This window comes from Pongo abelii, chromosome 2, assembly GCF_028885655.2.
Source record: "Pongo abelii isolate AG06213 chromosome 2, NHGRI_mPonAbe1-v2.0_pri, whole genome shotgun sequence".
In the NCBI taxonomy this organism is placed as follows: domain Eukaryota; kingdom Metazoa; phylum Chordata; class Mammalia; order Primates; family Hominidae; genus Pongo; species Pongo abelii.
In genome coordinates this window covers 189,204,172-189,231,972 of record NC_085928.1, presented here as the reverse complement: position 1 = coordinate 189,231,972, position 27,801 = coordinate 189,204,172, and the positions used below count along the sequence as shown (strand labels likewise).

The 27,801-nt window shown below is 39.3% G+C and overlaps 2 protein-coding genes and 1 pseudogene across 3 annotated transcripts in view; 2 read left to right on the top strand and 1 right to left on the bottom strand.

The window, feature by feature from the left end:
• Positions 1-10,574, top strand: LOC100454149 (leucine-rich repeat flightless-interacting protein 1-like; annotated as a pseudogene).
• KCNMB3 (potassium calcium-activated channel subfamily M regulatory beta subunit 3) lies at positions 10,011-26,338 on the top strand. Its single transcript, XM_054553025.1, is given in 5 exon segments — positions 10,011-10,359; positions 10,461-10,493; positions 10,495-10,650; positions 16,664-16,862; positions 18,079-26,338. Coding segments are annotated over 5 exon segments (855 nt in total). The 5' UTR covers positions 10,011-10,291; the 3' UTR covers positions 18,478-26,338.
• The window catches only part of PIK3CA (phosphatidylinositol-4,5-bisphosphate 3-kinase catalytic subunit alpha), a 91,252-nt gene continuing 84,715 nt past the window's right edge, over positions 21,265-27,801 (bottom strand). For both annotated transcript variants that reach the window (XM_024244864.3, XM_054553024.1), the window contains one exon: positions 21,265-27,261. In XM_024244864.3, the coding sequence (XP_024100632.1) occupies positions 26,991-27,261 (271 nt within the window). In that variant the 3' untranslated portion in view covers positions 21,265-26,990. The remainder of the gene's footprint in view (positions 27,262-27,801) is intronic.

The window sequence follows — 27,801 nt, the reverse complement described above, 5'->3', positions numbered from 1 at the left end:
CCCAAGCCGCTCCCGGGCGGGCTGGCTCCTGGCCCCGGAAGCGCAAGTGTGTACTTCGCGGCGAGTGTCTCCGTCTCCGCGGACCGAGCGCGCGCCCCCTGGCCCGGCCCGTGGGGGGCTCCCGGCGCGGTCCCCGAGCGTTTCCCGCCGGGTGGAGCGGGCCCAGCCCAGCAGGATGACCAGCCCCGCGGCCGCGCAGAGCCGGGAGATCTGCTGTTTGAGCCCGGAAGCGCAGAGGCTGGCGGAGGCCCGGCTGGCCGCAAAACGGGCGCCCGCGCGGAGGCTCGTGAGATCCCCATGAAGGAGCTGGAGCGGCAGCAGAAGGAGGTAGAAGAGAGACCAGAAAAATATTTTACTGAGAAGGGGTCTCGTAACGTGCCGGGCCTGTCTGCAGCCACGCTGGCGTTTCTGGGTGGGACTTCCACTCGGAGAGGCAGCGGAGACACCTCTATCTCCACTGACACCCAGGCGTCCATCAGGGAAATCAAGGACTCTCTAGCAGAAGTTGAAGAGAAATAAAAGAAGGCTATGTTTTCCAATGCTCAGCTAGACAATGAAAAGACAAACTTCATTTATCAAGTTGATACCCTGAAAGATATGTTGCTGGAGCTTGAAGAACAGCTGGCTGAAGCTAGGCTGCAGTACGAAGAGGAAAACAAAGAATTTGGAAGGGAAAAACACGCCCACAGTATACTGCAATTTCAGTTTGCTGAAGTCAAGGAGGCCCTGAAGCAAAGAGAGGAAATGCTCGAGAAACATGGAATAATCCTAAATTCAGAAATAGCTACCAATGGAGAGACTTCCGACACTGTCAGTAATGTTGGATACCAAGATCCTATCAAGATGACGAAAGAAAAGTTAAATGCCCTCAAGTCAACAGGGGATGGGACCCTAGGAAAGCCAATGAAGTGGAGGTGAAAAATGAAATCGTGGCGAATGTGGGGAAAAGAGAAATCTTGGGCAATACTGAGAAAGAACAACACACAGAGGACACAGTGAAGGATTGTGTGGACATAGAGGTATTCCCTGCTGGTGAGAATACCGAGGACCAGAAATCCTCTGAAGACACTGCCCCATTCCTAGGAACCTTAGCAGGTGCTACCTATGAGGAACAGGTTCAAAGCCAAATTCTTGAGAGAGTTGCTCTCCCTGAAAACACAGCACAGGTTGAGTCAAATGAGGTCATGGGTGCACCAGATGACAGGACCAGAACTCCCCTTGAGCCATCCAACTCTTGGAGTGACTTAGATGGTGGGAGCCACACAGAGAATGTGGGAGAGGCAGCGGTGACTCAGGTTGGAGAGCAGGCAGACACAGTGGCCTCATGTGCTTTAGGGCATAGTGATGACACAGTTTATCATGATGACAGATGTATAGTAGAAGTCCCCCAAGAGTTAGAGACAAGCATAGGGCATAGTTTAGAGAAAGAATTCACCAACCAGGAAGCAGCTGAGCCCAAGGAGTTTCCAGTGCAGAGTACAGAAGCAGGTAGGGATCACAACAAAGAAGAGGGTGAAGAAAAAGGATTAAGGGATGAGAAACCAATCGAGACATAAGTTCCTGGTTCTCCAGCAGGAACTGAGAGCAAGGGTCAGGAGGCGACAGGTCCAAGTACAGTAGACACTCAAAGTGTTCACTTAGATATGAAAGAGCCAGATGAAGAAAAGAATGACCAACAGGGAGAGGCATTGGACTCATCGCAGAAGAAAAAGAACAAGAACAAGAAAAACAAGAAGAAAAAATCCCCAGTACCCGTAGAAACCCTTAAAGATGTTTAAAAAGAGTTAACTTATCAGAACACAGATTTAAGTGAAATTAAGGAAGAAGAGCAGTTAAAGTCTACTGACAGAAAGTCACCAATGGAAGCCCAAAACGAGGTGACTGAAAATCCGAAACAGAAAATTGCAGCAGAAAGCAGTGAAAATGTTGATTGTCCAGAGAATCCTAAAATTAAGTTGGATGGAAAACTTGACCAAGAAGGCAATGATGTAAAAACAGCAGCTGAGGTACTAGCTGATAGAGACACATTAGATTTTGAGGATGTCACAGTTCAATCATCAGGCCCGAGGGCTGGTGGTGAAGAATTAGATGAAGGTGTTGCAAAAGATAATGCTAAAATAGATGGTGCCACTTAAAGCAGTCATGAAGAACCAGAGAGCGAAGATGCAGATCGCTGCACCCTGCCCAAAAATGAAAGTCCCTCACAGGACATTAGTGATGCCTGTGAAGCAGAAAGTACAGAGAGGTGTGGGATGTCAGAACATCCAAGTCAGACCGTCAGGAAAGCTTTAGACAGCAATAGCCTAAAAAACGATGACTTGTTGGCATCAGGAGGAGAGCCGGGGGACTTCAATCCAGAAAGCAGAGAAGATACCAGAGGAGGGAACAAGAAGGGCAAAAGCAAAGAAGACTGTACCATGTCCTAAGCTGAGGCAGGCGGCAGGCATGGTGCACAGGAAGTCTGAGTGTGAGGGGCTCTTTTCTCTCCACTGCCAATGTAAGTAGAATGTTCTAAATTCATAGAGATGCACTGTATGCCAATCACCAGGTGATCTACTGCTTTAAGTTATAGACTGTTACTTGTAGATTTCCATGTAATCATTGAGGTTATCACCCAGATTAGAAAGACATATTTGTTATCAGTGTACGTTCTAATTGAGAGCATGTATCCAGTAGTATCAAACAATAATGTATATTGTTTATAGTCCACTTAATAAAAATAGAAGCATTTACCATTTGCCTTAGGCTGATAGGAATGTGAATATTCTTGACCAAATATATCAGCATCTAATTGAAATGACCAAATAGCATTCTTAGACTCCTGTATTATGAATATAATTGATATTTAAATTAATGTCTTGTTCACATATGTGTACTTTCATGTTTGATTTTAAAATGTACATTATAACCTGTATGGTATTTTATTTAAAGGAGATAAACCACCAAATAGCAAATAGGTCACTGAAAAGATTTGCACCTCAGAACAATAATCATTTTAAGGATAACAAGTAAATGTCTGAAAGCACGAGGGGCTTTATTTGCCTTCACCTCATATAAGTCTTTGATCTTGAACCAATGCTTTTGGATCTCATTGTTGATGATACCTGAATTTACTTTGTAGGAGATTTTAACTTCATGCTGATAATGTATCAATTTCATTTTATACAAAGTTTAAAGATTTTTTCTGGAAGTGATATATGTCAAATTACATTTCCTACTGCAGTATTTGAGCAGGGACTGTCATTTTTTAAATGTTTTTGGCCGTGTGTGGTGGCTCACGCCTGTAATCTCAGCACGTTGGGAGGTCGAGGCGGGTGGATCACCTGAGGTCAGGAGTTCGAGGCCAGCCTGGCCAACATGGTGAAACCCTGTCTCTACTAAAAATACAAAAAATTGGCCGGGCGTGGTGGTGGGCGCCTGTAATCCCAGCCACTCCGGAGGCTGAGGCAGGAGAATCGCTTGAACCTGTGAGGCGGAGATTGCAGTCAGCCGAGATCAAGCCATTGTACTCCAGCCTGGACAACAAGAGCGAAACTCTGTCTAAAAAAAAAAACACAAAACAATGTTTTCATGCCTGTAACCTAACCCTAGCACATTGGGAAGCCAAGGTTGGAGGATCGCTTGAGGCTAGGAGTTCAAGGCTGCAGTGAGCTATGATTGCACCACTGTACTCTAGCCTGGGAGACAGAGTGAGACCCTGTCTCTAAAAAAAAAAAAAAAAAGTTTTTGAACCTTAAAATTACTTCTCTTTGTTTGAATTTCTAATCATCATTCAAAAGAGCAGTAAAAAAAGTTTACTTGTTCTTTGCAAACTACTAATTAGACTATAGTAGGATATTTTAAAGAGCTGAATCACTTTTGGTATTTTGGTATAAATATTTTCATTTGTTATGTTCCAGTATATTCTTATTGGAAAATTCTTGTTTTGATCTGCCTGAAGAAAATATCTGTTTTCTATATAAAGAAACATTTAAAAAATAATTGTAAAGTTAGATTTAATTGTAAAATATAAAATCACAAATGAATGTACCTTATGAATGTTGTTGACATTTTATGAAATTATGTGGATTCATATTACTGTTACAAGACAGAATTGAATGCAAAAAGACCAAATCCTCAATAAAATTTGAGGAAAACATAAGTGTTATTATGTAATTGAAATAAAAACATTTTATAATTGTAAAAAAAAATTGCAAGTGGAACCATCTTAAGTTGGGGGACCATCTATATGTATTTAAATCTAGTCTGACAATCTTTATATTTGAAAAAAAATTTTTTTAGAGACAGGGTCTCACCTGTCACCGAGGCTGGAGTGCAGTGGCACAATCACAGCTTACTGCAGCCTCAAACACCTGGGCTCAAGCAATCCTCCAGGCTCAGCCTCCCAAGTAGCTAGGACTATAGGTGTGCCACTACAACTGGATGGTGTTTTAATTTTTATTGTGTAGAGACAGGGTCTTGCTATGTTGCCCAGGCTGGTCTCGAACGCCTGGGTTCAAGTGATTCTCCCACATTGGTTTCCCAAAGTGTTGGGACTATAGGCATGAGCCACCACAGCCAGCCCTAATCTCTATCTTTTAACTGGATCATTTACTCCATTAGTTTTATTGTAATTACTGATATACTGATGCAATAACATTATTCTATCATGTTATTTTGTGGTATTTGTCCTGACTTTTTCATGAGTTTTTCCCTCTTCTTTATTGCCTTCTTTTGGATTGATTTTTTTCCCTTCCATTCTTTGTCTCTCTACTAGTTTGGAATTTCTGGAGTATCACCTAAAAGAGTAGAGAAAGGTGATATTTCTATTTAGCATGCATATTTGAACTTTTCAACATGAATTTAATGTCTTTATCTTTTCCCATGGAAAAATTACCACTGTTACTCCCTCTAAATTATATTCTCTTGTCATGTATTTATCTTTTCTTTTAACCCCACAAGACATAATAGTAATAAGATAATTACTGTTATTATTATTTTATAGAATTAATATCTTTTTTTTTCTTTGAGATGGAGTCTTCCTCTGTTGCCCAGGCTGGAGTGCAGTGGTGTGATCTTGGCTTACTGCAACCTCTGCCTCCTGGGTTTAAGTGATTCTCCTGCTTCAGCCTTCCGAGTAGCTGGGATTACAGGTGTGTGCCACCACGTCCAGCTAATTTTTGTATTTTTAGTAGACATGGGGTTTCACCATGTTGGGCAGGCTGGTCTCGAACTCCTGACATCAGGTGATCTGCCCACCTCGGCCTCCCAAAGTGTTGTGATTACAGGCGTGAGCCACCGTGCCCAGCCTAGAGTTAATATCTTTACTTACCTGTTTACTTCTGTATTTGCTCTTCATTTCTGGTTAAATATCAGCTGTTACCTGGATTTTTTTTGTTCTGCCTTGGGTAAATACTTGACCCTTTTCCTTTAGTGAGGGTCTATCAAGGACAAACTCAGTTTTGTGTTTGAAATGTCTTTGTCTAAAATGTCTTTATTTATTGAGAGGATTTTTTTGATAGACATAGAATTTGGTGGTTACTTTTTCTCAGTATATTGATAATATTCTTGCCTTATGGTTTCTAGTCTTGTTATGGAGAAGTAAGCTCTCTGCCGAATTGTCATTACTTTGAAGTTAATTTGTCTTTTTCTTTGGCGACTGTTAAGATTTTCTCTTGTCTTTGTAGCTGTGCAATATATCTGTGATGTGTTTAAGTGTGGGCTCCTCTTTATTTTATTCCATGGGCTTCTGGAGTCTGGGAACTGGGTCTTTAATCAGTTCTAGGATTTGACTATCTTTTTAAAATATTGCTTCTGACTTACATCTCTTCTCTTCTTCTGGAATTCTGAATAGATATTATGTTACACTATTTAATCTATCTTTCATGTCTCTGAACCTGTCTTTAATATTTTCCATTTAAAAATCTCTCTGTATTGTACTCTATTTTTGCAGATCCAGCTCTGTGTTCACTACTTATCTTCTCAGATGTATCTAATTGAGTGTTATGTCTGTTCATTAAATTTTTACTTTCAATTATTTTATTTTTGATTTCTCTAAATTCTTTTTTAAATATTAGCTCTACATTTTAGATTTTCTTGATTTCTGACATTTTTGATCCTTCCTTTATTTCTTTAAATATGTTACAGATATGTATTTTATATTGTATGCAAATATCTGAAATTTTTTGTGGATCTGATTTTGTGGTCTATTTTTTTTGCACTCAAACGCCTTGATGTCCTGTGTGTTTTATGACTTTTATTTTATTTTTTATTGTTTTTTTGTTTGTTTGTTTGTTTTGAGATAGAGTCTTGCTCTGTTGCCCAGACTGGAGTGCAGTGGCACGATCTCAGCTCACTGCAACGTCCACCTTCTGGGTTCAAATGATTCTCCCACCTCAGCCTCCCGAGTAGCTGGGATTACAGGTGCCCGCCACTACACCTGGCTAATTTTTGTATTTTTAATAGAGACAGGGCTTCGCCATGTTGGCCAGGCTCGTCTCAAACTCCTGACCTCAGGTGATCCACCTGCCTCAGCCTCTGAAAGTGCTGGGATTATAGGCGTGAACTACCATGCCTGGCTGTTGTGTGTTTTATGACTTAAATGAGTGCATGTACTCCTTGGACATTTATATACGTCTTTTTTTTTTTTATTTTTTATTTTAGACAAGTCTCGCTCTGTCGCTAGGCTGGAGTGCAGTGGTGCGATCTCGGCTCACTGCAACCTCTGACTCCTTGTTCAAAAGATTCTCCTGCTGCAGCAGCTAGAATTACGGGCACATGCCACCACACCCAGCTACTTTTTTTGTATTTTTAGTAGAGATAGGGTTTCTCACCATGTGGGCCAGGATGGTCTCGATTTCCTGACCTCATGATTCACCTGCCTTGACCTCCAAAAGTGCTGGGATTACAGGCGTGAGCCATTGCGCCTGGCCTATACAATTCTTTTAAGGCCTAAGTTAAAGGTGTGCGCCTACAGATTACATATGTATTTAAATTTGCCAGGTTGCAGAGGGCACTACCTACTTAACACTACATGAAATTCCTAGCTTGAGATTTTTGTATTACCCAGGTAGTATGAATTCAGGCTGTAAACTCCCTTGAGGATCACCTTGAGGATTATCTAAAATTTCAGGGGAGATTGTAGTTTTCCTCCTTTAGTCAGTGTTAAGGTTTGAGAAAGGCATTTTCCTTGCCATTTCCTATGGAGTGGTGCGGTGCGGGTGAAGGGAGAGGGGCTATTTCCAGTTCAACTTGACACTGACTTTTAAGTCCTTTGGGGTCCCAGCTGTAGTTGGATGGTATATTAAACTACATACCTCGGATAGACCCTGGACATTGTCTCCTGTCCCTGTGACCCTATAAACTGTGAAACAAAAGCTCAAGTTCACCAAGTTCTGCAAATGCCCTCAAGTTAAAGCTTGACTTCTGTCCACCTTCCTCTCTGGGTTCCTACTTTCACATAGTTTTGGCTTTTGAGTATTTCCAATTCTTTTTAAGCTTTGGCCAGAAGTTTTAGTTGTCTGTAGTTAGAGTGGGTGTCTAGTGTACCATACCACTGAAACAGAAGCCTGTTACTATGTGGGCTTTTAAAAAAATTTTTTAAATTTATTTATTTACTTTTTTTTTTTTGAGACGGAGTCTCACTCTGTCGCCCACGCTGGAGTGCAGTGGCGTGATCTTGGCTCACTGCGACCTCCGCCTCCCGGGTTCGAGCGATTTTCCTGCCTCAGCCTCCCGAGAAGCTGGGATTACAGGCGCATGCCACTGTGCGTGGCTAAATTTTGTAGAGACAGGGTTTCACCATGTTGGTAAGGCTGGTCTCAAACTCCTGAGCTCAGGTGATCTGCCCACCTTGGCTTCCCAAAGTGCTGGGATTACAAGCGTGAGCCACTGCGGCTGGCCAAACATATCTGTGTTTTAGTTTTTTATGATTATTTTATATTATCCCTTCCCCACACATGGAATAACTTCTTTCCAAGTGACTTATGAAGTTGTCAACTTTTCATAAAGCGTTGGAACAAAGTGGGCAGAAAAATTATAAATAAAAAGTCTTGTCTAGGACAGTACAGGTCTGTCTTATTCCTAAATTAGATCAGAATCAGGTTATGCCAGTTTTTTATAACATACCATTATAATTGGGTATGTTAAAGAATGTATTAGAAATGCATTAGAAGAGCGACCTCATTATAACCCTCTTCACCCATGGATTCCAAGGCTATCTTACAATAAACCTCTGGGATACCTTACGCTACAGAGCAACTAAAGTCCAGCTTTAGAGCACAAGGGAAAATGCAGGATATTGGGTCCTGGAAACTACAAAAACCATCAAACTCTACTTTAGGGCTAAAACTGCCTTTTAATCAAGCTGTCATATTTATTGATAAATTAGAAAATGTGGCCGGGTGGAGTGGCTCACGCCTGTAATCCCAGCAGTTTGGGAGGCCGAGGTGGGTGGATCACGAGATCAGGAGATCGAGACCATCCTGGCTAACACAGTGAAACCCCATCTCTACTAAAAATACAAAAATTAGCCGGGCCTGGTGGTGAGCGCCTGTAGTCCCAGCTACTCAGGAGGCCGAGGCAGGAGAATCGCTTGAACCTGGGAGATGGAGGTTGCAGTGAGCCGAGATTGCCCCACTGCACTCCAGCCTGGGTGACAGAGGGAGACTCCATCTCAAAAAAAAAAAAAGTACAGGTTCAAATTTCATTAAAATTTTTTTCCATGCCCCTTCTCTGGTGGTAGGATGATAGGGGATGAGTAAAATATCAAAGACAACTAAAAATTCCTAAACTAGATACTCGGGTCCCAAAGAAGTATTAACCATGAAGTGCTGCCATCTTCTGAGGTTGGTGCTTCCTGGCACAGGCTCTTGGAACATTCTGGACTGTCTGACATTCCTTTTACTTGCTTTAGAACCTAAAGATGTTGCTGGGGGAAAAGGGAGCTAGGCAGAGGGAAGGGGAAGGATGTGGGATAAGGCATAAACTATGCTTTTGGGGAAAAAACAACCAGTAATTTCCTTGATGGGGTTTTTGCTTGGCTTTAAAATGTAGTAAGCTTTTAGGAAGCTTGATGGAGCCTGTGTTTCTACCATTAGTGCTGCATTTGTTTGGCTTAAGATTTCATTAAGCTTCTTAAAATGGAGATACTTCTGGAACTCAAATGGCTACTGAGCAGGGAACGGCAAATCAGTGACACCGTAGGAAGTGGAGGGATTGTGGCAAACTAGAGAACACACCTTCCACAGGGGCAGCCACTGCTCTGCTGGGCCCACTGTTCATCTGCAGGGATGTGCATCTTGGGATTATTTCCAAAGTCAGAACTCAGCGTTTTTATGAGAAATGTCATGATTTTTAAGGTCTTAACAAGTTATCCCACATTAAAAAAATAATAATAAACCGGGCCAGGCGCAGTGGCTCACGCCTGTAATCCCAACACTTTGGGAGGCTGAGGTGGGTGGATCATGAGGTCAGGCGTTCGAGACCATTATGGCCAACATGGTGAAACCCCGTCTCTACTTAAAATACAAAAATTAGCTGTGCGTGATGGCCGGCGCCTGTAATCCCAGCTACTAGGGAGGCTGAGGCAGGAGAATCGCTTGAACCTGGGAGGCGGAGGAGGTTGCAGTGAACCGAGATTGTGCCCAGCCTGGGCAACAGTGTGAGGCTCCGTCTCAAAAAAAAACGAAAAACACAAAAACAACAGAGAAGGCCAAACAAAACACATCTGTGGGCTGGATGCCGCGATGCCCACCCGTTTGTGACCTTTGTGTTGGACTCTTCTGTTCACCAGACACCCTGTCCTGCGAGAATGTATCTCATCCTTTGCTGGAGCAGGTTTGCAGGCACAGTGGAGAGAGGAGAGAAGAAATGAAGGGACACTTAATGCAGAACCATGAGTGGCCAGAGAGGAGGAAAAGGAGGGTGAGAGGAGCAAAGAAGCCATGACAACTTCATAATTCTGAGTGGATTGGGCAGTGGCCAGAAATTCTGGTGGTGGATATGCTGCCTTTCCAACAGGTGAATATGAAAGAACAAGTCAAACCCTGCTCAGGACGCTGTTAATTCCAAATGTGAACTTTTTGAGTCATTCTTTCCATGTGGAATTCAAAGGAGAATGTAAAAAAATTTTCAGGAGGGACGTGCAATATCCCTGAAAGATAACAAAGTTCGTAACACTTATTTACATACAACCTTCTCTAGTCATTGATTAAACAGATCTCTACAGACTTGCATGAGGCAACATTTCTTAGGCTTGTTTGCTACAATATCTTTAAAAACACTTGATTACACATCACTTTAGCTTATTTAGATGGACTTTTCACCAAGCTCTGAACTGGGATTTCATTGTGTTGCGTTCATCCTGCTCACGAGACACAGGTGGGCAGCAAATGAGATTATCCCTCCAGTCCCCATGGATTGGAAATGTTCCCCCTTCTTTATGAGCTCACTGCAGTATCTCCTTCTCCCTTTCCCCAAAGGACAGCCTTTCCTGTCTCAGGGAAGAAGAGAGAGAGACTACAGTGATGGAGACCCACTAGATGTGCACAAGAGCCTGCCGTCCAGTGCTGGAGAAGACCGAGCCATGATGCTGGGGTTTGCCACGATGGGCTTCTCAGTCCTAATGTTCTTCTTGCTCGGAACAACCATTCTAAAGCCTTTTATGCTCAGGTAAGAAACAGAGGAAGGAAATCTAGAGTTTCCAATTCAGATAAGATCCAGGCACAACGGTAAGGGAGGAGAGGCTGGCTTTGGTTTCTCAATCTGTGACTCTCTGCCATGGTCCAGAAAAAGAAAAATACAATTCCTCTTCCCCTCTCAGTGCTGGGGGCAGCTGGGTGTGGAGGAAGAGGTGGCGAGAAGGTCAAAGATATTCCCCTGCACTGCCTCCTCCCATCTCATAATCTATATATACCTCCAAACACCTAATCTACAAATTATAGTTTATTCATTTAGGTCATAAATCCTCCCCTTAAAATGTTGATATTCCAAGAGAGAGTTAAACCTTGTATGCAAGCACAATAAAAGTTTTTTGAGTCTGAATTTTTTGAGTTTGACAGTGTCTACCTGGCACATAGTAGTTGCTCAATACATATTAGTTTCCTTCCTTTTCTTTTAATTAGGTTCTTTATTCAATATATGTAGTGATACAGTTGACCCTTGAACAACATGGGTTTGAACTTCGAGAATCCACTTATAAATGGATTTTCTTCTGTGCCTGCCACCCCTGAGACAGTAAGACCAATCCCTCCTCTTTCTCCTCCTCTTCAGCCTACTCAACATGAAGAGGACAGGGAGAGGACCTTTATGATGATCCACTTCCATTTAGTAAATAGTAAACATGTTTTCTCTTCCTTATGATTTTTTTTCTTCAATTTTAATTTTAAGTTCTGGGGTACATGCACAGAATGTGCAGGTTTGTTACAAAGGTAAACGTGTGCCATGGTGGTTTGCAGCACAGATCAACCCATCACCTGGGTATTAAGCCCAGCATGCATTAGCTATTCTTCCTGATGCTCTCCCTCCCCCTACCCTACTGAGAGGCCCCAGTGTGTGTTGCTCCCCCCAGGTGTCCTGTGTTCTCATCATTCAGCTCTCATTTATAAGTGAGAACATTCAGTGTTCGGTTTTCTGTTTCTGCATTAGTTTGCTGAGGATAACGGCTTCCAGCTTCATTTCATCCATGTCCCCGCAAATGACATGATCTTGTTCTTCCTTATGATTTTCTTTTCTTTTCTTTTTTCTGAGACGGAGTCTTGCTCTGTCGCCAGGCTGGAGTGCAGTGCCGCGATCTTGGCTCACTGCAACCTCTGCCTCCCGAATTCAAGCAATTCTCCTGCCTCAGCCTCCTGAGTAGCTGGGATTACAGGCGCCTGCCACGATGCCCACTAATTTTTGTATTTTTAGTAGAGATGGGGTTTCACCATGTTGGCCCCAGGCTGTTCTCGAACTCCTGACCTTGTGATCTGCCCGACTTGGCCTCCCAAAGTGCTGAGATTACAGGCGTGAGCCACCATGCCTGGCCGTGATTTTCTTAATAACGTTTTCTTTTCTCTAGCTTATTTATTTATTTTTTTAAGAGAAGGGGTTGGGCCAGGCACAGTGGCTCACGCCTGTAATCCCAGCACTTTGGGAGGCCGAGATGGGCGGATCACGAGGTCAGGAGATCGAGACCATCCTGGCTAACACGGTGAAACCCTGTCTCTACTAAAAATACAAAAAAAATTAGCCAGGCGCAGTGGCGGGCCCCTGTAGTCCCAGCTACTCGGGAGGCTGAGGCAGGAGAATGGCGTGAACCCAGGAGGCGGAGCTTGCAGTGAGCCGAGATTGTGCCATTGCACTCCAGCCTGGGCAACTGAGCAAGACTCCGTCTCAAAAAAAAAAAGAGAAGGGGTCCTGCTCTGTCACGCTGGAGTGTAGTGGTATGATCATAGCTCATTGTAGTCTTGAACTCCTGGGCTCAAGCAGTCTTCCCACCTCAGCTTCCTGAGTCAGTGGGATTACAGGCATGAGCTACTGTGCCTGGCTCTTCTAGCTTATAATACATATAAACATACAAAATATGTCTTAATCAATTGTTTATTGGTAAGGCTTCCAGTCAACAGTAGGCTATTAGTAGTTAAGTTTTTTTTTTTTTTTTGAAGCAGGGTGTCACTCTGTCACCCAGGCTGAAGTGCAGTGGTTCAATCATGGCTCACTGCAGCCTTGACCTCCTGGGCTCAGGTGATCCTCCTGCCTTAGCCTCCCAAGTAGCTGGGACCACAGGTGTTTGCTACCACACTTGGCTAATTTTTAAATTATTGGTAGAGATGGGATCCTCCTATGTTGCCCAGGATGGTTGTGAACTCCTAGGCTCAAGTCATCCTTCTACTTTGGCCTCCCAAAGTGCTGGAATTATAGGCATGAGCCACCATGCCTGACCAGTAGTTGTTTTTGAGGAGTCAAAAGTTCTATGCAGAGTTTTGACTGCAGGTTTGGGGGTGTGGTGTTGGCATCCCTAACCCCTGAATTGTTCAAGGGTCAACTTTAGTTGCTACTTATTAAGTATATGCTGTATGCTCAATACATACTATATTTTATCCTACTTAAACCTACAGCAGCCCATGATGGAAGTGTTATTATTTTTGTTTTCATTTTGTAAATGAGAAAGCTGAGGCTCAGAAAGGCCAAGTAACTTGCCCAAGTTCATATAGCCGGTAAATAATATGCCTGTCATTCTGACATAAGACTTGCTTCTTAATACCTAAATGATGTTTGCTGAAATGAGGGGAATGGGGGTTCTGATTAGGGAAGGGGAGGAGCTATTTAATTTTGTAGGATGGCCCACACAACATGTGGTACTCTGGGGCCAGGTCAGTTCAGGGTAAAAGGAAGGCAAGGGGTGCTTTTTGGACATTGCTTTATTTTTGGACAGCCCTTTTTTTTTTGGACAGCCAAAGAGCAACAGGAGGCCCAGGGGGAGTGGAAGAGGAAGGCCTAGGAGTTCAGTGAGGGAAAGGGGTCATAAAAAAGGAAGAGAGTGGCCTACTTCTGTTATTTATGATTCATCTCCTGCCATTCCTAGGTTACCGTTGTTAGGGGAAAGATGTAGAGGTCACCATTTACTACAGCACACAGTGCCACTGTTGGAAGAATTCCAGAAGAAGCTTCTCTCTGGTATTAGCACCAGGAGAAGCTGTGCTGCTCCTGATCAACCAGCTTACTTTCATTTAATGGATGCCAGGAGTCTTGTATCTGGTTGTGTTTTCTTCATTGCTTTGGCTGCTAGGAAGCCCAGAGGCAAATTTGTAGCTCAGTTCTCATAACTACAAGGGATCTTATGGTCTGCAGGTTACATGTTTGTACCTCACTTTTTTTTTTAAGAGGTGGGATCTCACTATGTTGTCCAGGCTAGTCTCAAACTGCTAGGCTCAAGCGATTCTCTTGTCTTGGCTGTACCTCACTTCTGACTTCATTCTGTCTTTTTTTCCTCTTTTTCATGTACTCTTTTTCCCCTCATCTTATATATGTATATGCATTACATGTCTATGTAATGTGATTGAATGTTTGAATGTATGGGAATGTTGAGTAAATGTGCATGTGTGTGCACAGGCAGATCAGATTATTTTTAAAAATGTGACATATTTGGGAGATGGCTTGAGGGTACCTTCTGCAAGCTGGTACCAAACTGTTGCTCATAATTAAGTTTTACTTTTCTAAGCATTCCTGGAAATTATTTGGTTAAATTAATTAAGTGAATGCCTAAGAGTGGTGAGTTCTCATCTCTGTCTTGCCTTACATCTTGTGCCATCTCAGAGAGTAGTTTTGCTCCATAAAGGGTGGTAGTTAAGAAGGCCTGGGTAGTTCATACCTATCCCCACTCCCTCAACCTCTCATCTCTCGATCAGATGATGGATTTTGTCACAGCTATAGCCAAATACACACCCGATGCTATTGAAGGAACATGCTTATTTTTTAGCCTTAAATACATCCCTGGTTCCACCTGAAAGGCTCTGACCGGGGCCTTGTGCATGGGACAGAATATCCCACTCTATTTTGAAGCTTTCTAAAATCTTCAAGGAAAATTCAAATCATCCTCAGTTCAGTACTTGGTCAAGATTTAGAGAGCTTAAGTTCTAACAGATAAAAAAGTAACTCTAAATTATTATTTCAAGATGCCTAGTTAAAAGAAGTATATAAATTAATTTAGTGAAAAAGCAGGCCAGTGCTAAATCTATGAAAGAATATTATTTTCCTCTTTTGTATTTTCACTTGCCCAATATTTTTTCTTAGGCCACATCTAGTGATTTTTATACCCCAGACCTTGAGGCCATGTTAAACTGCACAGTGTGTCTCAAGTTTGTCATATTAATAAGGGAAAATGATTATTTTGGTCAAAGAGATTAATGAGAGTGCATTATGAATTTAGCTAAATATTGCTTTTCGAACATTCTTACTTTTTTTGGCGGGGGACAGAGTCTGGCTCTGTTGCCCAGGCTGGAGTGCAGTGGCACAATCTTGGCTCACTGCAACCTCTGCCTCCTGGGATTAAGCAATTCTCCTGCCTCAGCTTCCCGTGTAGCTGGGATTACAGGCGCCCACCACCACGCCCAGCTAATTTTTGTATTTTCAGTGAAGACGTGGTTTTGTCATGTTGGCCAGGCTGGTCTCAAACTCCTGGCCTCAGGTGATCTGCCCGCCTTGGCCTCCCAAAGTGCTGGGATTACAGGCATGAGCCACTGTGCCTGGCCGTGCTTTTCAAACATTCTGACTTTAGAGCTTGCTAATCTAACTTACTATGTTTAAGGAACCAGTAAGTAAACACAGGGGTCCACCTACATGTGAGTGTAAGGGTATATGAAGAGCTGGTCTTATATATTCAATCAAAGCATTTCCTCTTCCCCTTGTTTACTTTGTCTTGGACTTGTTTTCAAATTATTTCATACATATACACATGTCCTTTCTCTTCAACATCACCACAAGGTCTTCATGGCAGGAATTTTTTCTGTCCCTTCTCATAGCACCTGGGATGTTTTGCATATGTATTACATGTGAAAATTCTCAAGAAATTTTCCAAGTAAAATTTAATTCAGTCCAGGAGCGGTGGCTCACGCCTGTAATCCCAGCACTTTGGGAGGCCAAGGTGGGAAGATCACGAGGTCAGGAGTTCAAGACCAGCCTGGCCAGTGTGGTGAAACCCCATCTTTACTAAAAATACAAAAAATTAGTTGGACGTGATGGTGTGCACCTGTAATCCCAGCTACTCAGGAGGCTGAGGCAGGAGAATCGCTTGAAACCAGAAGGCGGAGGTTGCAGTGAGCCGAGATCACGCCACTCCAGCCTGGGCAACAAGAGTGAAACTCCATCCCCCCCCCCCCCGAAAAAAAAATTAATCCAGTACAGCACTTATTAAACATCTACTCAGTGAGAAACATTCTGTTTCATGCTTTGAGGAACATACAGATGAATTGGATATAGCTCTTGACCTCTAGGAACTTAACTGATAGCAAAAATATGGTCAGTATTCTACTGAGAGATTCCATGTATGATTTGCACTTGCCTCTTTGGAAGTAGTGGGTATGTGGAATTGTACTTTGTTGCCAGAAATTGTGTAGGCTATGTTGACCAACGGCCGTGTAGTTAGACTCCTTCCAAAGGCACATTTTCATCAGGACAAGCCAGTGCATCTTGAGATGATGAAGCATGAGAGGTGATGAAATTCCTGAGTGAGTGTGAATCTTGGTGGTTACAGTATTATGGTAATGCTAACACTGTTTACACTGTGGTTCTCCAAATACCTGCATCTTAAATACGATTAAATATAAAGATTCCTGGGCCTCAAGTCAGAACTACCAAACCAGAATCTCTGGACTGAAGCCCTGGAATCCACAGTTTAACAAATTCTTCATTCTAACAAACTCACAGGTGATTCTGAAGTTTGAAAACCATTGGTGTAGTGAGAAATATGCCAGTAGGGTCATCAGAAGTGAGGTGGAACTTGGCACTTTGCGGCTCTTTACCCCGACTGTGTCTTCCATGCTCCCTGATTATGTGCCTGCTGTAAGGATCCTGCGCCACCTCAAAATACACAAATGCGTTGTACACAAATGCCTTGGGCATTGTGTACATAAGCTCATAACCGCACCAAAATGTAGAACGAAATTTTCTAGTAAGTGAAGAACATTTATTTTTTTTCAAATTGAAGCATTCGGAGAGAAGAATCGACCTGCACTGCCATCCTCACAGATATCATGGACGACTGGCTGGACTGTGCCTTCACCTGTGGTGTGCACTGCCGCGGTCAGGGGAAGTACCCGTGTCTTCGGGTGTTTGTGAACCTCACCCATTCAGGTCAGAAAGCTCTCCTACATTATAATGAAGAGGCTGTCCAGATAAATCCCAAGGTATTGTAAAGTTTAAAGAGTTCTTATGACAGCAACCCTTCCCTGCCAGACTGTCCCTAGCAGGGTACATAAATAACCCAGGGCTGTCTTTAGGGATAAATCTATTTTTTTGGAGTGAACATTTTTATAGCGATCAAATCAGGATAAATGAAGCTTTCTTCTTGGTGGAGAAATGGGGTATATAGAAAGGAGAGAAATCATTCCAATTTCACAACTTGGTGTCTGGAATTTATAGGCTGAGCCAATGAGTAGTCATTTGTGGGGAGTCTTTCTTTTGGAGATTCCACTCCCCGCCATATAAAATATGCTACAGTGTACTCACAGTCTCCCTTGAATCAAGCGAGTAATTTTTCTTATCAAATAAATGTAAAGATTATTTTTATTTTAATAAGTTATACAATGGGTTCATATGATTTAACGAATTATAGAAATCCCTGAAAGTATAGTCTTTCATATGATTTAAAATTTATATTTATACCTAACTATAAAAGTTGAGTTGTGTTAGATTAGTTGACATGTTACACTTTATTGTCTTTAAGCATCAATTTCAATCTGATGACTTTTGTTTTCTATTTTGGATGCAGTGATTTTTAAGATTTCAAACATTTTGTAGGCCTTTAGCACAGTACCTCAAGTTCCTAAAGGATATGGTAATAAACCTGAAGCGTTTTTGAAAAAAGTCACCAGCTGACAGAGCTCCCTTCTCCACTGGTTCTGTCTCCCAGGAACCAAAGTCCAGGTGGGGCTCCCTCTCTGTGAGTCTAGAGCAAAAGCCTCAACGTGCTTTTCTTCAGGGTAATATTTTGCTACAGGAGATCAAGACAGAGACAACAGAGGCATTACTAGGCGTTGAAAGCTCATAGTAAGGCTCAATACATTTTTGTTCAATGGACAAACGGATTCATACTGTCCAAGAGTCCAAGAACCTGCATGTAGGGAGGAGTCATATTCCTTATGAAGTTGGTCACTGACTCTCCTGCAATGTCATATAAACTAAGAATTCTCTTCCACATCCTTGCTTAATGACTGGAAATGGCCATTTCACTGTGGTCCTCCAATCAACCCTTTCCCATGAGCTATGTAATATTTTACCACCTTCTAAGATTGAAACTGCCCACTAATAACTTCAGCCTGAAGCTATTTCATAATTAAAAACTGTTAAGTATTTGGTATTGGTGACAGTGCCTTTATCTTTTTCCCTCTTCCATATTCCTAGTGCTTTTACACACCTAAGTGCCACCAAGATAGAAATGATTTGCTCAACAGTGCTCTGGACATAAAAGAATTCTTCGATCACAAAAATGGAACCCCCTTTTCATGCTTCTACAGTCCAGCCAGCCAATCTGAAGATGTCATTCTTATAAAAAAGTATGACCAAATGGCTATCTTCCACTGTTTATTTTGGCCTTCACTGACTCTGCTAGGTGGTGCCCTGATTGTTGGCATGGTGAGATTAACACAACACCTGTCCTTACTGTGTGAAAAATATAGCACTGTAGTCAGAGATGAGGTAGGTGGAAAAGTACCTTATATAGAACAGCATCAGTTCAAACTGTGCAGTATGAGGAGGAGCAAAGGAATGAGCAGAGAAATCTTAAGACGGTGGCCAAATTAAAGTGCTGGCCTTCAGATGTCTGTGATTTCTGCAGCTGAGGACCTAATTATGCCTGTCTGCAAACTAACAATGTAAAAGGTAATAATTAAAGTATCATATTTTCATGTGGGAAAAAATTTAAAAGCCTCATTTTGTATTCTATTTATTTCTATAAATACGTACAAATTCACCATCTTTTCTAATCCCAATCTCTTTCCAAATGAGCTAAGGAAGCACTTTTTTTTTTTTCCTGTATAGCAAAATGAGTTCAAGATATTCTTTGCCTAATTTCAGCTGTAGCTAGAATCAGTCAATATGGAAATAAACAATGAGGGTATCTAACCTACTGAACACTGAACCATCAGCCTAACTCTATGCAATATAGTCATACTAAAATATTTCTCATAAAAAAGTTCTTAACAGTTCGTTCACTATACGAAGATAAAAATCTGGTAGAAAACTTAAGAAAACATGGACCTAACATATTTATTATAGTCTTTTCTTTCTTTTCCTTTTTGAGATGGAGTTTTGCTTTTGTTGCCCAGGCTGGAGCACAGTGGCATGATCTTGGCTCACTGCGACCTCTGCCTCCTGGGTTCAAGCAGTTCTCCTGCTTCAGCTTCCTAAGTAGCTGGGATTACAGGTGTGCACCACCACGCCCAGCTAATTTTTGTATTTTTAGTGTAGACAGGGTTTCACCATGTTGGTCAGGCTGGTCTTGAACTCCTGACCTCAGGTGATTTGCCCACCTCGGCCTCCCAAAGTGCTGGGATTACAGGCGTGAGCCACTGCGCCTGGCCTTAGTTTGTTCTTTTTCAGTCTAGACAGCAGAGGAAAGCTGCTGCCTAGAAAATTCACTAAGTTTACAGTTACTAGTATTTAGCCTTGTCATGTACCATGTAATTTTTCTTTCAGTAACATTTTTCTAGTTAATTATGCTTTTTGTAAGCTCATTTCACTTTGTGCACTTTCTGGTGGGAAAAATGGGCCAGAAATATGAAGAAGCTATACTGGATTTCAACATTCATCTCAGATGATCCACATCGTATTAGGCTGGTGCAAAAGTAATTCCAGTTTTCGCTGTTAACTTTTAATGGCGAAAAACCGCAATTATTTTTGCATCAACCTAATAGAAAAGTCCCACATGGATAGTCAACAATTGTCTGTACTTTAATTAATGAATCAACCGTGGTTATTAAATGATGTCATAAGGCTCTCAACAAATGCTTTCCAGATTAAGCCGAATCTATGACTGGAAAAGAGATTTTGGTCTGATTTTCCAAAGTGCCTCCAAGTATCTTTAAAATTTTATTATACTCAAAAATCTTAAATTATGGACAGTAGAATGAGACATTTGAAGCTCCTTTTGTATGTAGATGTAATCAAACAAAAAACTGATTCTAAGTTTAATCCCTTTTAGCAATTAATTTCAAGACACATATTACTAAATTAGCTGAATACAGCAATATTGACTTGATCAGTAATGAATAATCTTGTTTTCCTTTCTAGTGTGCAATGCTGGAAAGAACATGTGTCTCAGAATAGGATTTATTTGACTTTGTAGGCCATAATTACAACTTTGGGCAAATAAGCTAACCTGTCTAAACCTCTCTTTTCTCATCTATAAAATGGGGATAACCTGTTCTTTCACGCAGTTATATTATGGAATAAGCGAAGTAGGGCATGTGAAACACTTTAGCTTAGCTTCTAGCATCTATTGGGGTGCTCAAAAATGTTAGATCATTTATTTAAAAATCTGCTAGGTTATAACATTCAGTGAGTCTTGGTACTTTTCACTGGACAGCTGGTATAGAGGCTAGGGATAGGGAGCTGCAGTTCATTTTCCCTGCCCCCACCCCAGTTCTCTTGGCTAAATGTGATATGCATTTAAGGCCCACAACCTGCTGTTTCAAAGGTTGTGGTAAACTATTTTGTATACCAAAGACTTCTCTGTAATAAAATATATATGTACACATGAACATTTTATATGCATGCACATTTTAAATCATTCTGCAAATTGAGATTCTATACTTTTCTTAAGGGCACATCTCTATTCCATTTCTTTGTAAATTTGACTTCTACCTAACAAACAATATGCAATTGTTGGGATTTTTTTTTCCCTAACACATTCAAAACTGCTAATTTAAAATGTAAAGTGTGTGTTTCAATTACCACAGTTTTCCATTTAGATAGGAGCTACCTGATTCATTCCAGCAAAGAGAGATATTATCCCTGGAGAACAAAGTCAATTCAAAATTATTTAAACCATTTGGCAAATAAATAAAATTTAAGTAATTATTTGCTTAATTGCTCAGAAATACTAAGTTGTTAATGCCTATGTGCATTAATGGTCAAAGAAAAGCCCACACTTACCTTTTGCAATGTTTATGAGAACTGAAAGCAAAACCAGTTTGCTTCTAGCCTTAACTTCATTTCTAGGTTCTGATCTTCAAATGACTTGGAAAAAAGTCCACTTACCTATTACATATACATACATACATTCACACATATATGTATATACATATATTTCTTAAAATACAAGCATATAATTCTTTATGCTTAAAGGAAGTAAATATTTAAACATACATTTAATATTCATCACTTTACTGGGGCAGAAAAATTGGCTTTTAAGGTATAATAGTTTCAGATTTTCAGTCAAGTATTCTTAGTCATTACTGAAAAGAAAAATTCAGCTAAATTTTGATTATTAGCAACACTGGCTTGCTTTTCAAAAGGAATGGCAAAAGAGAATTATCACAGTTTTTTGCTTATGTAGTACACTAAGGATTGTTTGGACACAAGTCAAAGTAATTTTTCTTTTTTTTTAATAAACAGCGTGATGTTACAGACTGCAGAGTTAAAGAAAAGCAGACATTGACAGTTTCTGATGAGCATAAACAGTAAGTGCAGTCACAGGCCAAACTTCTTGCTAGGAACAGCAAGACTGGGAAGAGGTCTTAAATTTAGTGATACTGTTATTATTCTGTAGTCTCAATATAATAACACATGCATCTTGCTGTGTCAAATGCTTTCTGGGCCATCATTAAAAGGACATTAAAAACGTTTTTCTTCTAATGAATGCAGTATACCACAGGACTTCAATTCACTGAATGACAAAATATAGAGAAATAAGCTTGCTACAATTAATGGGGCCAAAAGGGTGGTTCGAATTTCTTGTTAAAGCTTCCAGGTGAACATCTGATGTGTTAGTAGTCTTCTTTTGGTAGTGCCACATTCCCCAAGGTATTAAAATGTTATGCTCCAAAAGGGTATATTCTTTTAGATTTTATTCAACCCAATTAGGTCTGAGGACTGAATCACACTGAAACCATTAACTTCATTTGAAACTCAAAACATTTTTGAAATCAGATGAAGGCCAAGTTCTCCAACCACTCTTAGGAACATAAATTAAATTGAACAAGGTACTTTTAAAAATGAAATAAAAACAAAATGAAATAAAAATGAAATAAATAATGATTTTGGAAATTCATCCTAGAATTAAGTTTTGTCTAATTATATTTTAATATGAAACAATGAAGGTTTTCTGCCTCCTTGCTAACCTAGAAAAATTGGCAAAAATAAGAATACCTAAAAGTATACATGGTTCTTAGCATAACCACAAAATTATTGTAGTGACAGATTAAATAAGGTTGCAGATAAGATTCACAGACTTTAACTGGCTAACAAAATACATTTAAAAACCTTTTCTGTACTTACCTACATGAGGAATGGAGTATACTGTTGTTAGAAAAATCATTTACCTAACTACTATATATGCACAAGGGACTAATTTTTTTCTCCACTAAAACTCTTATATGTAGTTGTGTAAAAATTAAGTCAGAAAATTTCCTCATGGCTCACACCTGTCACTTTATGCTAACTAGCAAGGCTAGAATATTAACATACCTAAAATCAAGCAGAAGAAATGGCGCTGCACTAATAAAAAGGAGGTGCAAAACCTTAAGTGGAATAGGTGAATGAAGTTTATTTAAAGACTAACATCCCAACTTGGGAAACTCCTAATAAATTCTAAACTCTTCCGAATTTTAGAACCTTGATTTCTTTACACCTTTTATAAAAGATGCCTCTTGACTAGGGCTAAGCAAGCAGTGTGTACACAAACAGAATTGTATGCAAGTATACACACACCAAATGCACTAATAATGAAGAAGAGAGAACAAAATGAATTTCAAATGCCGAATTCGGGAACCTCCTCGAACTATTCCCTTTTTCAAATGGCTGGACCAACGATTAAACTTCAGCCAAGTTTTTTTCTTAAGGTCTTCCATATCATTAAAAACAAGGCATGCCAACTCTGACTTTATAAATCTAAAATTCAGTGATCTGCACAGTTTCTGAGCTTGAAGTATTGAATTGTGACTCATCTATTTTTTTTCCCATTTTCCTTCTGAGGTAGAGTTACCAATCCAATTTTATCAGGACCACAGATATTTTGAGCTAAACCCCATAATCTTTTCATACAGTAAAAATAATTTTTATGAAAAAAGAAAACAGGCTTCCCAGGCCATGGCACATAGATATATTTACAGTTTTAATGTAATAATTAAAAATGGTATTGTTTATATTTTATAAAACAGCCCAGCTGTATTATTCTGTCACCAAGAATTATTAATTGAGGATGCTGTCAATGCTGAATTTTACAGTTCAGCCTTCACAATCCCATCCATGATGAAGAGTTGATTCTCTTACGGTATACAATATGCTCTCACAACTTTCAGCCTTCTCTTAAAGACATGCCCCAAATGAGCAGGATGGATATAAAGAATGTAATTCATTCAAACAACTCCTCCCTGTTCTTCCCCCTCCCCTCACATTCCCCTCTTCTCAAAAACATCTGAAGTATGAAAGTTGTCTTTAAATAGTAAAAGCACCACAATCTATTAACACCACATATTATCTTTAAACTTAAATATTTTAGTGATGTCTTGGACATCAAAATAATTTCTTAAGGTGGACTCTGAGTATGTGGGTCCAGCCCAGGTCTGCAGTTTGTGCAGACATAGAAAAAAGAGGAACTTTAAATATTCAGAAAAAGTTAACAGGCTAGCTTTAAAATACTGCTGGAAATTAAATTTCTTCAGAGTTGGCAAGCATGGGCTATTGATCAAAATATGAATTAAATGGATTTACATCATTAAGAAAAAAACAAATCCATGTTATGTGCTGTGAAATTTCCATGATGCCTTTCAAATAGGCTGCTCACAATTTTTTTTATAATTCCAAATCACTCGATTTTTGATGGAAAAAAGAATACAGATGGACTGTGTTTTACCTATGTGAAAGTCACCAATCCATTTAAAATAAAATCCAAGAGGGCATATACAGTCTAATCAAGTCATCATTTTCCTGATTAATAAGAACTACACTTTACACAAAATACTTTATCAGCAGCTGTTTTCATCAAAAAATCAATAGTCAGTTTCACAGTTGAAAAAGTTACACATTAAAATATTTTACAATTCATTATATATTCACCAGGTTCCCATTTTCTAATGGGCTTTTAATATAAAGCAGAATAGAAGGGAAAATCTCAAAGTTGATTACTTTGACACTAAGTTTTACATAGGACACTAAGAACCACAAAAAGCTTAGGTTCTATTGTAAAATAGCAACCAAATTCCATTCTTCTTTTAAAAATCCAATTAGAAACATCTTTTTTAAAAAAACAAATTTCACAATAAGAGTAACAGATTTCAAATTAACAGTAGTCTAAAAATCTTCAAAATAAATGGTTTTGTATAGCTGAGAATATGGTAGAAAGTGAAAGCATAATTTTCGAACAGTCATTTCTTACTACAGTGTGCTTAAAATTATTTTTATTATTTTCTTTAGACTTTTTCTCAAAATAATTATTCAAGGAAATATTTCTTAAGTGGCCCAATAAAACTGTAGAGCCAATAGTCAGTTACACCATATTCAAGGACGTGGATAGTCAGCTATAGATAGGAACTGTCTAAACCATGAGAACTGATCTCTGATACTGAAGTACCCAGAAGTGGCTATATTATCGCTGACTTGGAACAGATCTTAGTCACCCATGTAGCATTTAATTCAATGTTTGGTTCTTTGCCTCATTTCTTTCTTAGGTCACAATCTATAGTCTTTATAGAATTTGCCTACATTTCTTCTAATAGAATTAATTTGGTTGTAGTAACTTCTGAAAATAAATGTAAATGATGAAATCGGCCATGTGGTTTGTGCATTTTAATGGTGGAGAGGTCCTGGGAGAAGGAGGGAAGACAATTATCTGGACTGATAGATAAAAATGCAAAAGTGGTATAAATTTTGTGCAAGGAGGCTCACAGCATTTTTGGCACTCGGGTAAAACACAGTTCTCTGTTAAATCTTCAGTTTCTACCATCAAAGTTTCAGATTTGTACCATTTTACTGAGTTTTCCTATAATTTAACCCTGATATTGAAAAGGCTGGGATGTTAGTATGTATCAACTGCCTATATCTAAACAACACAAAATGTTAGTAAGTTTTAATAAGTTATGAAATCTTCTATAACTGCAAAATAATCTTTCTGGTTTCCTGCTTAAAACAGAGTTTAAATTCTGCTTAACTATTGCAAGACAGTTTGCAGAAGTAAGTTCCCTTAATCTTCAAATTTATTTTTCTTGTTGGCAATATTATATACATGCTTTAGTGAAATACCTAAATTTCCAATAATTATGCCCTTTAAGGGATCTAAAATAGCCAGATATTAAGAGTATTGGTATTAGAGTCCCTTGTTCACTACTCAAGACTTCAACTATAGGTAACAGATTTCATAAATGAATATTTTTAAAGTGATGCTGTTTTACTAGAGTATACAATGTTTACTCTTTATAAAGTTGTTTTCCAATAATATGCCTAATCTAAAAAACTGTCAATAATTATTGCACTTTTTTGATGTGGCACCTGGACATCTGCTAAAGCTAATTTCCTAGGACATTAATCATTCATTTGAAATACAGAGTAAAATATCAGATTCTAGAATGATGACTAGCAGTAGCCTCTAAATCTTGGGTTAATGTTTTTCAAAATGTTTAAGAATGTGTTCTGTGCTCAAATAGTATTTAATAAAGTTGGAGAGTGAGCTCTGACTACTTGGGAATGAGACATGATCTTAAAACGGTTTAATGTCCTACTTTGGAGATATGGATAAATAGTTTAAAAAGGTAAAAAGTTCATGGTTTCTATTCCCCCATATTTTAAAGTATTGTTCATGAGTATACTTCAGTAAAGGGGTTTAAGGAATCAGGAAGATAGTCTAAATTGTGTTAATTCTGGTAACTAATTTCATATGATTGAGGCATTCTCAATTATAAAAGAGAATGGAAGACGGGGGATTCACATAAGAAATAAAAGGAAAGAAGATGAAGTTTTTATGTTTTCCTTAAATAGTTATATACTGGTTATTGGTATAAATGGGATAGTGCCTGAGCCTCATCTATAGACCAAGAAGAAAGCTGACCATGCTGCTACGAACAATAAAAAATTTGGGGTGCAAAACAATGCATGACTATGGGACAGATCATGTAAATAAAGAATATATATTAATGATAGTTTCTATAATATAAATAGCCTTTAATAAAAAAAATAATCTTTTTAATAACATTAATACTTCTATTTTCTGGAAAACATGCATGAAAAATGTATTCAGTTCAATTGCAAAAGGAGAAAAAAAATCAACTTAAGGTGAATACTGTACAATTCTGGAATAAGAACTATTTCTGCTCATTCTTTTTCTATGATGATTTTTTTTTTTTTACTTTGTGGGAGCCCAGAATTTCCCTGGGAAATAAGAATAAGATCCTTTAAATACTGTCCAGAAAAAAAAAAAATACCACCTTATAACAGGTCTCATTTGTGACTGCTTCCAAAACTGCAGATAAGACCTCAAATCATCAAAAGGTTTGATTTATTAAAAAGAAAAAGTCTCTGGTGAAATCTCAAGAGTCCCTTCCACCCCAAGCATTTTTCTTCATTAAACAAGGAGTCAAAAACCCACTTCAAACTATAAATTGAACAGCAATGGAAAAATAAGAAATTTTCATTCTTTTCCAATCAATGTAATTTAACATAAACTCCAGTTTACTTACACCTACTGCAATAACAGCCTTTGTTGTGTCCACATTTCAAAACAGAACATTTGCAAGACAAAAAAAAACATCATTCTTTTTCCTTCTCCATCATTTCTATATATTTTGGGGATTTTTGTTTTGTTTTGTTTTTTAAAAAAAGATACAAACAATCTTCAAAGTTTACCTTTTTGGACTTAAGGCATAACATGAAATTGCGCATTATTCTAAAGCTTAATTTTGAAATGAACTAGTTTAAGTGCTATCAAACCCTGTTTGCGTTTACATTATTTAAATTATATAGTATTTTATTTCTGTTCTTGCTGTAAATTCTAATGCTGTTCATGGATTGTGCAATCCCTATGCAATCGGTCTTTGCCTGCTGACAATTATTAACAGTGCAATGTGGAATCCAGAGAGTGAGCTTTCATTTTCTCAGTTATCTTTTCAGTTCAATGCATGCTGTTTAATTGTGTGGAAGATCCAATCCATTTTTGTTGTCCAGCCACCATGATGTGCATCATTCATTTGTTTCATGAAATACTCCAAAGCCTCTTGCTCAGTTTTATCTAAGGCTAGGGTCTTTCGAATGTATGCAATGTCATCAAAAGATTGTAGTTCTGGCATTCCAGAGCCAAGCATCATTGAGAAAAGATTTATGAAGAGATTGGCATGCTGTCGAATAGCTAGATAAGCCTTGTAACACATCTCCTGAAACCTATAAGTAATAAGAACAGTTTGGTCAGTATGGAGCAAATGATGTTAATACCTTCAGGTCTTTGCTCAAATGTCACACAATTAGGCTTTCGTAGACAAAGCTATAAAAAAATAGCATTCCTCTCTCACTTCTCTTACCAACATCTTTTGATTCCCTTTATTTACCCCACTAGAATGTAAACTTCATGAGAATAAGGACTTTTTAAAAACTGCTTTATTACCAGCACCTACAACAATGCCTGGCATGTCAGGAGTTTAATAAGTATTAAATGTATGAATTGGTCCATACTAAATCCTTTTGTGCTTAAGCTAGAGTCAGGACTGTGTTATAGACAAAGCAGAATTTTATAGAAGGTTGTAAAAAGTACTTTAAAGTCTGATATAGTCTAATGAGATACCATAAGGTGGTAAAAAAGTTATGAATAAACAAGGTGATTATGGTTGACTGACTTTCCTCAAATTGTATGACAAAAAAAGTCATATTAAGCACTATACATTATTTGTCAATATAGAGGTGGAATCCAACTATTTAAAGCTCAGT